The sequence below is a fragment of the Marmota flaviventris genome, chromosome 8 (assembly GCF_047511675.1).
Source record: "Marmota flaviventris isolate mMarFla1 chromosome 8, mMarFla1.hap1, whole genome shotgun sequence".
Lineage (NCBI taxonomy): Eukaryota > Metazoa > Chordata > Mammalia > Rodentia > Sciuridae > Marmota > Marmota flaviventris.
In genome coordinates, this window is record NC_092505.1 from 64,819,048 (window position 1) to 64,835,721 (window position 16,674).

A 16,674-nucleotide genomic window follows, 5' to 3' on the forward strand; every position below is an offset into this window, starting at 1 on the left:
AAAACCTCAAAAGTGTGATGCTACCATATTTTCAAAGATGTAAAGTAAAAAAGGACTTTTGCATATTGCAAACCAAAATGCAATTTGGTACAACCATTCAGATGGAAGATGAAGATGAATTTGCTTTACATTTTAGCATTTACACTCTTAAGTTTATACACAAAAAAATTCCTACATATGTACAAAGAATCATGAACAAAAAATTTCACTGCCAGCATTATTTGCAATAATAAGACTTGAAACACCTAAATGACACAAAAATAAACTACACAACAAAAGTATGAATGAATAAATTGTATAAATTTAATAAATTAAATGCTATACAATGGTTAAAAGTTAATGGACTGGGTAGATCCATTGATAAATCTCTAGAGGATAAATTGAGTGTATTTCAGGTTTCTGGAGGATACATACTGCATGGTCCCATTTATGTAAACTTCGAGATCAAGTAAAACAATACTATATTTTTACATATTCATCTTTAGTAAAATATACATAATGAAAATAATAAGTGCTAAATGTAAAACTGTAGACTTCAAGAACTCTGGAGGATCTGAGACTTTACCCTATTTGCTAAAATTTCATCAATACTGGGAGAAGATAAAAGTCTCCTGGCTTGAAGACAAAGAACTTTATCACTACTGTCATGACAAGCGGTATTAGCATCACTTCTGCTTGCCCAGAACTGTAAAGGTATAAATGGGGGCACATACATGCAGTGAGTTGCACAACAGGGTTCCGAGGAACCCTGAGATTTTAGGGAATCAAAATCTTTTATAATGGGCAGTAAGCCTATCTGCTATTTGCTCCAGAGGGAGACACTGTCTTTGTTTCCAGTCAACACTTCTTTGTAAGATGTGCAAAAATCAAGAGGGCTGTGAAGGATCATCTCCTAAAACTGGTTACTTTGGGAGATGAGGAAAAAGGATCAGGGTGAGGGTAAACAGATAACTATAATTGTTCTTTTCCTAAGATGGGTAATACGTCTTTTACATTATTTGCTATGCTTATTTACTTACCTAAAAAGTTTCATAATAACGATAAAAAAAAAACCTTTGCATTTACTTACTGATGAACAATAACTCTCATTTCCTAAGGCTTCTTCTTGCTCAAGGATGTGGCAAACAGGCAGTCAAGCAAAACTTTACTTGAGCTATTGCTTGTCAATTCCTACATTAAGGAAAAATGAAGCTAAAACTAACCAATCAGAAGCCACAGACTATTTTATATTACCTACCAATATAACCAACTTACAACCCAACAGGATATACCAAATATAGTAATTATAAAACTATAACCAATCAAATATTTTCTTTGCTTCATCTCTGTATTTACCTTTCAAAATGTTCTTTTTTCGTTCCTTTGGCTAAGTACCCAAACCATATCTGGTTTGGCGCTGCATGACTGATGAATTGTCATTTGTTCAAATAAACTCTTTAAAAATGTTATTGTGTCTCAGTTTACCTTTCAATACTGTGATACTTTTTTTTCCTAGTGTAGATAATTTTATTAGTAAGTAATTTCAAATTTTTGAGGGATGGATATATATATATTATATTATATATAATATATATATATTACATATATATATATATATATATGTAATTATTATTATTATTATTCTAGACATAGAAATAAAACAACCAGAATAATTTATGAACCAGTTGTCATCAAGACAATCAAATACAAGAGAATTTTTTTTAAAATGAAAGCTATTTTTATATGTAATAGATATCAACACAAAATACTCAATAAACTTCTCTGAAGCCAAATTCAGTTCAACAGTTGAATTATCAAGAACTCAGAATGACCCTGGCCTAGGCCCAAAGGTGCTTTATAAGGAAACTTTTTTTCTTTTTCTTCCCCATGTTTTTTTATTGGTGCATTATAATTATACACAATAATGGGATTTGCTGTTACAATCAATATATGCACAAAATATAACAATATAGTTTGGCCAATATCACTGTCCATAGTTTGGCTATTGGGAACTATGCTGCTATAAGCCTATGTATGTATGTATCACTCACTATAGTATGAGGACTTCAATTCTTTAGGGTAAATACTGAGTGTGGTATCATTGGGGAGTGGTATCACTACTTCTTTTGAGAATTGTCTGTTTAATTCCTTTGCCCATTTGTTAATTGGGTTATTTGATTTGGGGGTGCTGTTTTTTGAGTTCTTTTTATATTCTTGATATTAATACTCTGTCAGAAGAGTAACTAATAAAGATTTTTTCCCATTTTGTAAGTTTTCTCTTCACATTCCTAATTGTTTCCTTTGCTGCCGAAGCTTTTTCATTCGATGTGATTCCATTTGTTAACTCTTGGCCTTATTTCCTGAGCTTTAGGGGTCCTATTGAGAAAGTCATTGCCTATGTCTATATGCTGGAATGTTTGGACCCCGTGTTTTTTTCTAGGAGTTGCGTAGGTTCTGGTCTAATACCTGGGTCTTTGATCATTTTGAGTTGCTTTTTGTGCAGGGTGAGAGACAAGGGTCTATCAATTTTCATTTTTCCCAGCAGCATTTCTTAAAAAGGATGTCTTTTCTCCAATGTATGTTTTTGGCAACTTTGTCAAGGATCAGATGATTGTAGATGAGTGGGTTTTTCTCTCGGTCTTCTATTCCATATCATTGATGTAAGTGTCCACTTTTATGCCAGTACCATGCGGTTTTTTGTTATTATAGCTCTCTGGTATAATTTGAAGTCAGATATTGTAATGCCTCCAGTGTTACTTTTCTGGCTTAGAATTGCTTTGGCTATTCTGATTCTTTTATTCTTTCAGATGAATTTTAGGCCCTTTTTTTCTAGTTCTGTGAAGAATGTCATTGATATTTTGACACTGAATATGTACATTGCTTTTGGTAGTATGGCTATTTTAACAATATTAATTCTGCTTATCTATGAACATGGGGGGGTCCTTCCATATCTTTGCGTCTTCTTTAATTTTTTTCTTCAATGTTCTACAGTTATCGTTGTAGCCTTCTTTCACCTAATTGGTTAGATTTAGTCCTAGGTATTTTTTTTTTTTAGACTATTGTGAATAAAGTTGTTTTCCTGATTTCTTTCTCAGCAGGTTCATTATTGGTATTTAGGAAAGCTTTTGATTTTTATATGCTGACTTTGTAATCTGCTACTTTGCAAAATTTGTTTTGTAAGCTTGCATGTCACCGTTGAGGGCAGGACTGGTAGGAGCATTCACATGTAACTGGTATATAAAAACAGCTGCTGGTCAGCAAAACAGCTGCTAAGTCCTGGATCCCTTTCTCATTGGAGGCCAGGGCATCCTATAAATGAAACATTTCATCCCAAGATTTTCCTAACTATACTACATTAAGCTTAGCAGCTTCAATCAAAAGTTATACTTTTTTAAAAAAAATTATAAACATGAAAACAATTCCTGACATTATTGATGTGACTGTTTTAATTCTCTCAGTCCGATTCAGCCTCAGAAAATTTTTGTATACTTATACCACAATGAAGAAAGATATATAGACGTGGTTTCTATTTCTGGCAGTAATATCTACAAACTTGGTGGCCTTTGATGAATCTGTTAAATTCTCTGGATCTCAGGTTCCTCAATTATAGAGTTAGAATGATGACACCCAGACTATTCACTTCTCTGGGCAGCATCCATTGTCAACCAAATGGCAGGTGATGTGGAATGGTGTTGTGACCTGCAAAACATCAGGCAGAAATGTCCCAACTGTGCTTTGGGTTGGGATAACACTTTTCCACTCCTATCCATTCATCAATCAATTAGTAACTGACTGCCTGTTGCCCTGGTTTGGAGACAATCTTATAAGCCAAATCATCCCTGACACAGGAGAAGCTTTAGGTCCATATCCCATAGGGTATTAATTTCCTTTCACAGCCTGGCTTCTAGAAACAGTTCATTCATCTCATTGAAAAGAGCAGTTTATCCCTTGGGAACTATTTGCTTCCTATGCTTTCAGATTCTCAACATTTTGTATTCAGTGCATTTCTCTATGAAGAGTGCTTTATAGACCCCATCACACCAATTTCATTATGCCAACAATGATCTCAACATGAATATACTTATATAAGCCTTTACATTTTAGTTTATGATCTAAATTTTATATTAAAAATTTCAATTCCGGGGCTGAGGTTGCAGCTCAGTGGTGGAGCACTTGCCTCACATGTGCAAGGCACTGGGTTTGATCCTCAGCACTACATAAAAATAAATAAATAAAATAAAAGTATTGTGTCCATCTACAACTAAAAATATATTTTAAAAATTTCAATTTCACTAAAAACATGGGTAACCATTGAAGAGATGTATAATCATTGGTGGCCCAGGGATGCAGAACAATACACAGTCAGACTCTGGTTATTTTAAGATAAACTGTGTTTTTTCAATAAATATATGACTCCTTACCCTGTGTCGAGCATTACACTGAACACAGAGATATGTCAATCATCACCGTGAACTCCTTTCCTCATGAAGATCAGAGGTTTGCATGCTGGATAGCAATTAACCCGTTTTATCACCATTTAAGCTTCTGCAAGAGTGCATAACATAGATATTTGGGAGAATATTTTCCCTAAAAGATGAGTAGAAAAAGACCAGAAAAATGGGTTGGTGGGTTGGGGCAGAGCAAGAAAAGTTTACAAATAAAAGGAATAGTGTAGAAACATAAGGAAAGGGGAAATGAGAGAGAAGGTGAGAAACATGTTTAAAGAATTGAAGGAAAATCAATTTTCCTGAAGCATGGAAGGCCATTATTTTCCTGAAGAGTGTTATAAACCATGTTAGGGACATAAGGGCTTTATTCTAAGGGCAACAGAAAGCCTTTGGAAGGTTTTAAGTGCTGCCACTGTTTCCATAGTCATCCCTGGACACACAATGTTGCTTCAATTGCTGCTGAATAACTTCTTCCTTGCATCATTGGCTCCCAAATCAAAATCTGAGGAAATCTGTTCTTATTGGCAGCACCTAGGCTATATGCCTATGCCTGAGTTGGACGGGTGTGGGGTTGTGAAAGCAGCAGGGAAGATGAGAAAGCAAGTACCTGGTGTTCAACTCTGACATGGAAGGGGAACCACCTCCAGCTGAGACCCATGAAGTGGGGAATTCCTCCAAACACATGGGAATGGGGTTCACATGCTGGACAGTCAAAACATGTCTTAGTTCTAAATGCAGTGTCAAGACTTGTCTTCTAAAACAATTATTCCATGAAGCACACTTTAGGCAATATTGTCCTAGATATTTTTCACAGGAGCTGATGTCAATACAGGTATGTCCAGAAGACTCTAACCTAACCGTGAGCTGCCTGTGCCTCATGCTTCAATACCTACCCGTTTTCTGTCTCAACAGGGTTTCTCTCCATTTTTGCATTGGTTTCTCAATTCCACTGGCTTATCTCTGAGCATCTCCAGGCTCAGTTCCTGGGACACAGCCAGCAACCTGTACTAGTTCACCATTCTTTGGGGTATGAGACTGTTCATTTGTATGTGATTCCTTTTCTCCTCTTTAAATTTCCTGCCTCCTTCTATCTCTTGCTCAGTCTTTTCCTATAAGGAGACTTTCAAAAAATAATTATTTTATGGTTGAGCCAAACCCAAGGATCCACTCCCCAGATTTTATTTATATGCTGACTGATTGCACAGCAGGCAAGCTCCTCCTAGAGCTATTTTGAAGCCTACTTAATTAATGCTCTGAAGATGGAGAAGCATCAGAAAATTTTTGTGATGATTGTAAATTATCTGTGCTTATTAGCTATTTATTTCTGTATAAAATTTATTGCCCAATTGGTGCCATTTATAACTGTAAATAAGTGTTTATAGGATATAAGTGCTATCTAAAGGAACTGCTTTCTAAACAAGACAAAATTGATCATCTACAAACATGTTCCTTTTCAAAGTCTTCAAAGACAACTTCTCAAGATAGCAGAAGGGGCCTTAGGGGAGAATAAACCATGTCTAACTGTGGAGTGACAATATGGCAGAGGTGAAATATCCTCTTTGAATTCTTTTCTGAAGAATTCAGGTGAGATGCTCCTCTTTAAATGGGAATAGATAGAAGGTAGCGTGTGCATACCAGTGTTCTTCCTGCCAATGTCTGGGTCTACATTAGCTATTCTCCAACAAATGCACTAGCTTCAGTGCACCCCATGAGGCACTTTTCTTTTTCTTTCTTTCTTTTTTTTTTTTTTTTTTTTTTTTTTTTTGATACCAGGGATTGAACTCAGGGGCACTCAATCACTGAGCCACATTCCCAGCCCTATTTTATATTTTATTTAGAAACAGGACCTCACTGAGTTGCTTAGTGCCTTGCTTTTGCTGAGGCTGGCTATGAACTCCATCCTCCTGCCTCAGCCTCCCAAGCTGCTGGGATTACAGGTGTGTGCCACCGGGCCTGGCCCATGAGAGCTTTTAGAAGGGTTTGTTTGTAGGCTGTACGGCATCCAAAACTGTTGCATGTTATGGAGGAAAATCCCCTATTCCATCCCACTGTGTGAACTTTATGGGGGATGGACAAGGCAGCCTATAGATCCCAAAGGCTCAGATGCATGACCTATGCATCCATTTGGCACTTTCAGTTGAGAGGAAATGACACAAAGATGAAAGGAAGTTTAGATTTCACTGGTGATGGAGACATCAATGGGGCACACGTGGAGGCTATATGCAATGGTAGTAGAGGCAGTGATGGCAGAGTGGGCCATTCCTGCTGAGCCATTCCTGCTGCATAACTATGGCTGTGGTTTCCTATGGCTTAGTCTCTTGGTCCTAAATGTTGTCTCAGGCTGGTAACTCACGTTTCTCTACTTATGTTAGCAGGTTGATTTCTGTTGTTTGTAGACAAGAAACTTGCCTGACTCTATGTCCTCTTCCCTTCCCTGTCCATTTCTCTTACACCTAATGGTCATTTGGGGGCTTCACTATTCATAATTTTCCCCGATCCCTCTTCACACCAAAACTTCACCACTGTTTGTCTCTCCTTATCCTTCTGTTTTGAAGATAATCATTGTCTCTCTTTCCTGGAAACATATAATTCTTCCTGGTGAGAGTGGTATGGAAAGGGAGGAAGACAAATACAGGAATCTTTTAGGAGGTAGATGGAAGAAATAAAACTGTGGGCATTCCTGTTTGGGGCTCACAACATATGCTTCCAGTTAGGAAGTTAATTATAATAGCTATGAGTCACTCTGTCCACAACAGGGCAGTTAATCTCGAAGGACAGAAACAGTCAGTTAGTCCTGTTTATTGTGGCTTATCTTCATGGCTGCTTAGTGAGGATCCAGAAATACCAGTTCTAAGGAATAACACTGCCCTGAAGTAACAGGTTAGTTGCATGGGCCTCCAAGCTGCCCTGTATCTTGATGAAAACAAAAACCCTAAAGGGATGAAGACAGGCCCTCTGGGATCCAGAGAGGTCACTGTAAGCTCATGTTTGGTGGTGGCTGTGGTTCTCTGAAATACTTAAGAAAATCTGCCAACTTCATAGCTTGACTTAGTTTCTGCCCTGCTTGCCTGATATACACAGACCAAAGAATGCTTGGATAATTCATGGGGGAAAAACAATGATAAAAATCTTGTTTCACTTTTCAGTAATTGTAAGGAAGCTAAACATGAGTCTTAAACCAAAAGGTGTGGCTGTGAGAATGAGACTATAGTATTTTAAGGTTATTGTTGTTGATAATCATTACAGGTATATATGCTCTTGTGGGAAGGAGAGTGATTTAATAGAAATATCCTGAGAAAATATCTTCTGGAACTTAAGATACATTCTTAGATTTGCTTTAAACTAGATTTGTGATTTTTGGATAAGTAATTTATTTCACTGGCTTTCAGTCTTCCTCCTGTTAAGTGAGAAGAGATTGACTTAAAAGGTTCTTTAATCTTAAGTTTAAAACACAATTAGCCCTTTCTTTTGGTTTCAAAGAATATTTTATATAAGTTTCTTTTAGTGATAGAAAAAAGAACAGAAAGTCTCAAGGGAAGTCTCAAAAAAATTTCATTTCTGTAGCTAAGCAGACTTGAAAAAGACAACTATTTTGACTTGAGCAAAGGAAAGAGTGGCACATGAAGTCAACTCAAATATTGACTGTCTGCCCCAATAACATTTCCTTTTCATCCTCCACTGTTGGTACTGTTCAAACTCCATAGCAAAATCTTGGTCATCAGGAGACCAGCTTCTAGTAACTGAGTTATTCATCATGGCTCTGAACCAGGAGTAAGAAACAAAACTTACCTCCTGGAACAAATAAGACAGAGTATCTTTGCAGTTAGCAAAGCCTCAAGCAAGTAGAGGAGATCATGTCCAGAGAAGCAAGGAAAACTTGATGGAATGTCCATGTTCATAAGAGATTGGAAAGTTAAAAAAATGAGAGATTCATAGAAACATAAGATGCAGAGCAAAAAGGAGAGATAAGAGAATGTCAGGCATTAGAGGTGGTGGCAGCAGAAGGGAAGGTGGGGAATGATAATAAGAACACTAAGTACCAGGTGTGGAGTTGCTTTGTTCCAAAGCAGGCAGTAAATGCAAACATACTAAGAATATAGGGAGGGTTTTTCAACATATGGTGCTGAACAAATGGACAGTATATGCAAAATAATAATAATAATGGCCTAAATAGAAACCTTAACCTTGAGATCTGTTAAATAAATTTGAGTTTGACTCTTAAAAAAACAAAAAACAAAAAAAAACTTTGCCTTTCACAAAAAGGAACCTCAAATGGATAATATACCTAAACACAAAATATGAAACTATAAAACTCCCAAATTTCTGGATATAAAACCATTGGTTGATATTAATAAAGCCAAAGATTGTTCTCTGGGTACAGAAATGCATAATACATGTCATTAAAAGACAAATGCTTCAGTTTAATAAACATAAGAGACATTTCCAGGGAAACATTTCAAATTCTATGACAAACATTCAGTTCTGTTATTTAAAGCCTCAGAAGAGATAACCTGTTGTGCAGTGGTTAGATTTTTATTTAAGGGCTTCTTATTACCATCTACCTTACACAGAAACATCTGGTCATTGCCTTGCCAGTCTCTACAAGAATATTCTCATTACCCGGTACACTTCAGTTTATGCCCTCTGTCCCAAACAGATCCCTGGTGACTTTCCAACAAGGTGATTTCCTTGTAGTATGAATGAGCCCTGTGGTTACAGAACACCCTGTTTGCACAGTGTAACCCTATTCCTCTTAAAGAAAGTCTCCAGAAACTTCCTTTCCAGAGAGATGAAATGAACCTGATCTTGCCTAACCTGCACCTTCAGTCATTATCTCCATTATTTTTCTTCACACTAGTCACTCCACTGTTTTAGGTTTTTTTTTTTTTTTTCCCTAAATGGCAACTTCATATTTATATGACTCTATGGCTGGGAGGCATACAAGACTTTTCCTGGTGCTGAGTCCAGCTAACTTAGCATGACACGGCTGGGTAAACCCATCCTCTAGGACAGCATTTGGTATGGAAAATGCAGTGGCTGATGGAAAGTATTAGGAGCAAGGCACCCACAACTCCTTTCTTTCTTCACCAAAGCCTAAATTTATATTAGACATTCTCCTGAAAGGCAAAAGGAAAACAACAATGGCTTGAAGAGGAAGGGGTGAAAGATTAAAACTCAAATTTTTTTTTTCTAAACCTCAATTTTTGCTGATTGAAGAAAGGTGATGGGAAATAACCCTGCAGGGAAAGAGACCCTGACCAACTGAGACATTGGTCAGGTTAGTGGAAAACCAGTCTAGTCTAAGTTTCTGCTCTAGAGATTACAGATCTTTATTTAGCAGAGCTCCTTAGTGAGTTTGAAGTTGACAGTGGAGGGGAAAAAAAAAGTTCAACATGAGAGAGTAATAAAAATTTAGAGTGTGGAAGCCAGCATTTGGAAAATGTTGGTAGTTCAGGGCCTGAAAGAAAGAGCTACCCTCTTGAGATCTCCCCTTAGATAGTGTTGCCTAAGTTTCTTTCTTTCTTTTTTTTTTGGTGGTGGTGCTGGGGATTGAACCCAGGACCTTGTACATGCAAGACAAACACTCTACCCACTGAGCTATATCCCCAATGTCTCATCTACCCTGTGCTGTGGTACAATTCCCTCGTGTTATTTCAAACCTTCAGTAAAATTCTGCTACCCCCACCACCTATGTTCATGACATTGTTCTTCAACTTGGGGCAAAGCAGATCAAGAAGAGAGGAGGCCATCAGTAGAAAATGAGAGTAATGGTTTGGACAGAAAGATCTGGAAATGGTCATCTCTGGAAAAATCAACAGGAACATGGCTGGAGAGAAGAGGGTAATTTCCTATGGTAAGTAGATTGGGGGTTCCACTCTTTCATTTACATATTGAAAATATGTCTCAGAAAACTGTAAGGTTTGACATCTGTTTTATATTAGTGCATACCGACATTAAAATAATTGAAATGATTCTCAAGTTTGTATTTCTCAGACTAGTAGTAACATTTTAGTGAAAATTCAAAGGACTGTAAGGTTGACAACTTTTTAAAAAACATTGTTTCATAAAATAAAGGTACTATCTTTTTTTTTTTTTAATGGTGTCTTATTATATTGCTGGTTGGCTTTGAAGCCAAAATCCTCCTGTCTCAGGCTCCCAAGTATCTGGGATTACAGAAATTGGTTTCAATAAAAGACATTTAAACACACATACAGGCAACATATAAAGGACACAATAGAATATTTTAAAATTTTTTGTTCCTCTTAAAAGTAAAATTTATTTTTGTTTTTATATGAAATGATCTCACATATTCGAACCTATTAAATTGAAAGCAATGCATATTTTAACTTCAGCTTAAAGGTGTTGTAGACTTTTATTCACTTACTTGTTCATTTTTTTTAAAAAAATTATAAATCTATATGTGCCAGGCACTGCACTAGATACTAAGATACAGTAATGAACATGATTGTATCTTTGCCTTCAATAACTCAAGGTTTAGTAGGAAAATCAAGTAGGTGACCTCAACTGCATACACAGCAACTTGTGCTGTAGTAGAGAAATTTACACAGAACTAGGGAGGGAAAATCAAAATCAGCGTTTAAAAAGCAGTCAATTTGGGCTAGGGTTGTGGCTCAGTGGCAGAGCACTTGCCTTGCATGCGTGAGATACTGGGTTTGATCCTCGGCACCACATAAAAATTAATAAATAAAATAAAGGTATTGTGTCCATCTACAACTAAAAGGATTTTTTTTTTTAAAAGCAGTTAGTTTATCTCAAAGCAGCACTGCAAGAAACATCAAAGTCTGATGCTAGGATTTACTTTGCATGTGTAAGCTGTTTCCTTACCAATGACTGAGGGAGAAGCTGATATTATACCGCAGAGATCATGGGGTTTTTCAGACTTTTCCATTCCATGGGAATCACAGGGCTGGGAACATACCTCATGGGTAATATATCAACCAACCAACTTGTAGGGGACCTCATGCTAGATAGGAAGAAGTTGAGTGGGTTTGGGAAATAAAAACTGCCCCCTCCATCTTGTCTGCAATGTAAGTTACTGCACATAGTCCCTCTGTCCATTACAGGACATACAACCTGAAGGTGACAGGAGGATGGAGCAGGGTAAGGGCTGTGCTGCCATGGACATAGTGCCACAGGGTTGTCTGACAGACTCAAGATGGGAAACTTAGGGCACTTCATCAGTACACAGAATTGGAAGATATCTGGGAGTAGCAAAAGGCACATTTGTCCCCCTCCCCGGCCCCACCACAATATAAGCCCTTTCTAGTTAAAGCAAGGAGGTTTTCCAGTTGTGAGCCTGAATGAGAATAAGAATCAGAGAAGGAGAAATATGGTGGTATCCCAATCATCTGGTTCTGGAATTTTCCAAAGGAGTTGGGAATGCTGGCACAGTAAGGTACAAATAAACGCATCAATATGGGAAGAAGATCCAGAGGCAGGTACACTGTAGATTCTCTCTCTCTTGTTCTGTGATCCATAAGGTACCATATTGAAGGGACAAAAAAAGCGAACCACATACATTTTCTTAAAATTATGTAATCAGAGTATATATGTCAAAAGCACAGTTATTGAAACAATCCTCCGCCCTTGTCTCACCTCAACTTTCTCAGAAATAAGTCTAGAACTTTCACACAATTATTCATCCTTATTTAAGATAAAATCCTGGGCAGATCAGGTGATGGCTGCAGTTCCAATGTCTTTGACCAGGTCTTCTCGCTTCTCTGAAGCACATACTGTGACAATGGTACCGAAAGGCAGGACGTGACTATTGAATACACAGAGGTTCTGCAGCTTTCGTCCATTCTCACACGATTTCCATTTTAGAATCTTAGCAGCTCTCCCTCCCCGTGCGCAATGAAATAGAAGGGTCTTGGATCACACAAATGAAAGGAGATTCCTTTCCCGCACGGGTTTGGGAACAGAGGTTCGGTCTTTCCTGCCCTCCCGCAAACCTAGGAATTATGACTTTCCTGGAGAAAGGCCCAGCAGGGAGCAAGGACCCGCAGAAGGTGCAGGGAATTAGCGCCTCTGCAGAGCCCACAATTACCAGTGACCAGGCCGGCGTAGGCGCGAGGTGAAGCGGAGTTGTCTGCGAGGCTGGCTGTGGCAGCTCTGGCAGGGCAGTGATTGCTTTTCCGGAGAAAGGAAATGACGGTTTCTAAGTCCCAAGGCCAATTATCAGGGGAACCCAAAGCAAGCGACCCAGGCGTTGAAACCTGGCAAGTTCTAGGAGTCGAGCGAGGGGAGCAAGTGTCTTACCTGGCCAGGCTGGCTGGTGTAGTTGAAGGAGTAGATGTTCTCGGTGCTGAGGTTCACTACCCCGCTGTAGACGTGATTGAAATCTGCGCCCCTGGCGGGGTCGCTTGGGGCGCCGCGCAGCGCTGCGGACTGCGTGGGGGGCTTCGCTGGTAGACCCGGCGCCACAGCCCACAGTAGCCAGGGCAGCGCACAGAGCAGCGTGTGCCGCTGGCAGGCGCGCATGGTGGGCGCCGAGCCGGGCAGGGAGCAGAGCCACCCTGGGGAGGGGGTGATCCGGGAGCCCGTCCTTCCAAAGCGGTTTGCAGAGCCGGCGCCGGCTTCAGCGCAGTGAGAGCAGTGCCGGGCCAGCCCCGAAGGGCTGATTAAATATTGATGTGCTGCCTGGGGTCTCCAAGGGAGATCACTGGTGGAGAGTAAGGGGAACGCGTGCTGTGGGGGCGGGGGTCTGTTGCTTTCCCCTCCTGCTTCTAAGTCTCGCCTTCCTCATCGCAGAGAATCTCCCACTTACCCAGACAGAATTTCAACCGATCTCTTCCCCCTTTACCTCAACAAATATAATAACAAAAAAGCTATTGAGCTATTGAATACATTAGCCTGGAAAAATCGACTTGACCAGCCATCGAGGAGGAAATACGGTCCCTTTCAAATATGCACCCTGGCTGCCGGTGAGCAAATAGAAAGCAAAAGAACCTGTCCCCCAAGAGGATGCACGAGTTCGGTTTTGCAGGTTGCTCTCTGCAGAGAACTCTTGGGGGTGTGAATGATGATTATTCTCTATTCTCCCTTCTCTGAAAGGAGCCCTTCTCGGACACCTGTTTTATTTCCTTGTTACCTCCTATTCTCTCAGGAGAGCCTCACGTCATATCTCTCTCTCTCTCTCTCTCTCTCTCTCTCTCTCTCTCTCTCTCTCTCTCCCTATATGTGTCACGTATGTAAATATGAACAGTCATAAAAAAATAGATATGGTAAAGAGGACAATTTCAGCTCTGCCTGAAGTCTAGTCCCAGAATTTGTCAAAGAGGACTAGAGTAACTAGATTTATGCAGAAGGCATTTCTTCCCAGCGTCTTTCTTGCTTTACCTCTGCAGTGACTTCTTGCAGATTCCAGGAGAATTCCCAGTATCCTAAATTGCTTTTTAAGAAACAGAAATCACAGCCCATCACAAAAATGAAATACCCTTCCAGCAAAAATTGGGGCTGTAGATTTAGAGAGCAATACTACCAGGTAAGGAGTAGAGTAAGAGGATCCATGGTAAGTCCTTGGAAAACAGCCAAGTTAGGTGTGGGAGAAGACTGACTGTTTTATTTCAGCATTTTGTAAACTAGAAGAAAATAGAATTGTTAACCTGAAGGGACATTAAAAGAAAAAATCTACCAAGAAAAAAGACCTTGTTCAAAGATTTAAGATTAGAGATTTAAATCTTAGTACTTGCCATTCAAATGAAGGAGGATGTTTGTTTTCCTCATTGAATTCCTACAAATTATTAAAGTATCAGGAATAAATGCAGTATCTATACAGTTTTTAAACTGTAATCAGAAAACAATGCTGATGGAAGATTGACTTAGACTACTCCTTATTAGGACAATTTTCACTTTAAAAAATAAGCTCTTGAAAATGTATACACATGTAAGCAAAAAAAAAAAAAATTTCCTTCAAAGAAGTGTCTAGGAGTAAAAATTTTAAGTAGAATTTACTATTTTTGAGAAACATAACAATTTCACCCACAATTTGAATGGCTTTAAACTGCTTTATTGATAATGTGTATTTCTCTTTTCAAAATCTAACAAAATTTCACTTTGAACTTGAAATTTATGAAGGCCTTTGAAATTAGCTGGGGTGGCCAGTCCAAAGCAGTCTCTAGAGATGTAGGATACTGGAGTCTTAAACATTATGAGACACTAGGAACTGGCTGTTTCACAAAGCAACACCTTCTTTTCTGGACAAGCATCTCATTTGAAAGATATTTCAGATTCTTAGTTGAAACCTACCTTTCTCCCAAATTCACTTATACTAGTCCAGCCCTCTGGAGCCACTGGAATAAACCTAATCCTTCTTCCACATGACAGCCTTGTAGATATTTGAAAGAATTCTTCCTTCAAAACTTTGTCCTAACTTTAAGCCATGAAATTAGGAACAATTGGAACAGATTCTTGGACACAGAATGAATATTTATTATATAAGTATTATTCCTAAGCCATTGTAGGTGGTATCTATTTTCTACCAGAAAACTTGCCTTATGTACTACACATGATTCTGTGCTATGATCTAATCCTGATTCTGGAGACCAAATCCATTGAGTTATTTTCAATAATTAATCTCAGAATCACAAGATTGTTGTAAGGATAAAAGGAAGAAAAAAGTATTTAAAAGTATATTTAAAAGTTTATAATTGTTGTGCAAACTAGCATTATTATTGTAACCAATAACCAAAAAATAAAATATGGTTCATTGGTAGGTATTTTTAATATCTACAGCTCCAAAATTCCACTTTGAGAGACTGAATATCCAAATGGGCATTGGGAATAAAACTTTGGCCCATAACTTCTGCAGCTACTGACTCAGGAATCTGACCTATAAGCTTAGTGGCAACCAGTTCCTTGTACCAAACCACAACCTTGGCAGCAAGTGGTACAGAAAGTTAGGATTGGCCAGTGAGTCAGCTTACCTAGTTTTTGGCCCTGCTTTCAACACAAGATCTACTAGAGGAAGCCAAATATGCTCCTCAAATCATAAAGTGCCTTGCTTCTAGTTAGCCTTCCTTCAGCTTCTCCACACCACAAGCCAATCAGCACGTACCTGAAATGCTCTCTTGTTTTTTTTCACTACAAAGATTTCTCTCCCCTGCCTACCTTTGAGTCTATGCCAAGCACAAGTGATGGTGGCTCAATCTCTTGCTACATCATGCTCCGAATAACCTGTATTTGTTTTCATTTTATTTCCATAATTTTTCAGAAGATTCCACAGAGGTACTATCTGTATATCCTGTTACTGTGCATCCTAGTTATCTACCAGGTGTGATACTCACCCCTTGTGCACACAATATGCATTAACATGTCAGACCAGCACTGTGTCTGAACCCAGCTGTCTTAGCTTTTGCTTTGGCTATCTAGGCTCATTTTGGTACAGAATTTTGTTTTTGGTTCCCATTGTTGGCCACCATTTTTTTAAAAAAAATATTTTGTTTATTTAGTTGTAGTTGGACCTTTTATTTTCTTTTTATGTGGTGCTGAGGATCAAACCCAGGCCTTGCATGTGCTAGGCAAGCGCTCTACCGCTGAGTCACACCCCGATCCCTGTTGGCCATCTTTGTACGAGTTGGGCCATTCTTTTTTAAATCCCCTTTTGCTCTCTTTTCTGCTTCTGTTTTGTGTTGTGCTGTCTAAAAGTGTCACAGAGTAGAACATAGGCATAGGCCCCATAACCTTTCAGTTTGAGTTGGCCTTTACCCATCAATGCGGTTCTTATTCATTCAGACAAACTTTGCAGTAGGTCACCAATAAAACCAGATAGAATCATCTTTCCACCTGAGAATTTGGTCCACAGAGTGTTCTCTCTGGTGTTCCACCTGCCTGTGAGCACAGATTGTCAGGTCTGCATTTGGAGGCAGCTAACAATAAGTTGGGGGCTCAAGATGCAAAAGTGCAAAGCTTCACTTTTGACCAACCATTGCTGGTTCTTATGAAGTCAACTCAATCTGATTTTTCTCTTCTTCCAGGAAAAACTCCATCTTAAATATACACACACCACAATCCTAATTCTTGCATTTAACTCCCTGAATGGCACAACTTCACCAAAGATAATAACAGCTTTCAGTGACTATTCTGGGAAAACAGTAGATTTGAACAAAATTGTGAGATAGATCCTATCAAATTGTTAACACCCAAACTCTCCCCAATATCCACTGAAACCAAAAGCAAAGAATGACTTCAAACTTACAGTTGAGGGCTTTATATCCAAAAGTGCACT

General features: G+C 38.7%; 2 protein-coding genes across 7 annotated transcripts in view; one reads left to right on the plus strand and one right to left on the minus strand.

The window, feature by feature from the left end:
* The window catches only part of Sidt1 (SID1 transmembrane family member 1), a 78,906-nt gene extending 65,977 nt beyond the window's left edge, over positions 1–12,929 (minus strand). For all 5 annotated transcript variants that reach the window (XM_027936058.2, XM_027936057.2, XM_027936055.2 and 2 more), the window contains exon 1: positions 12,708–12,929. In XM_027936058.2, the coding sequence (XP_027791859.2) occupies positions 12,708–12,929 (222 nt within the window). The remainder of the gene's footprint in view (positions 1–12,707) is intronic.
* Positions 1–16,674, plus strand: part of LOC114093381 (basic helix-loop-helix domain-containing protein USF3) — a 233,341-nt gene that overhangs the window by 133,294 nt on the left and 83,373 nt on the right. Inside the window, exon 1 of one of the 2 annotated variants that reach the window (XM_071615335.1) lies at positions 10,206–10,281. The exons of the other annotated variant lie outside the window; for it this stretch is intronic. Within the exon in view, the coding sequence (XP_071471436.1) occupies positions 10,279–10,281 (3 nt within the window). The 5' untranslated portion in view covers positions 10,206–10,278. Of the gene's footprint in view, positions 1–10,205; positions 10,282–16,674 lie in introns of those variants that run through there. 2 annotated transcript variants of the gene reach the window in all.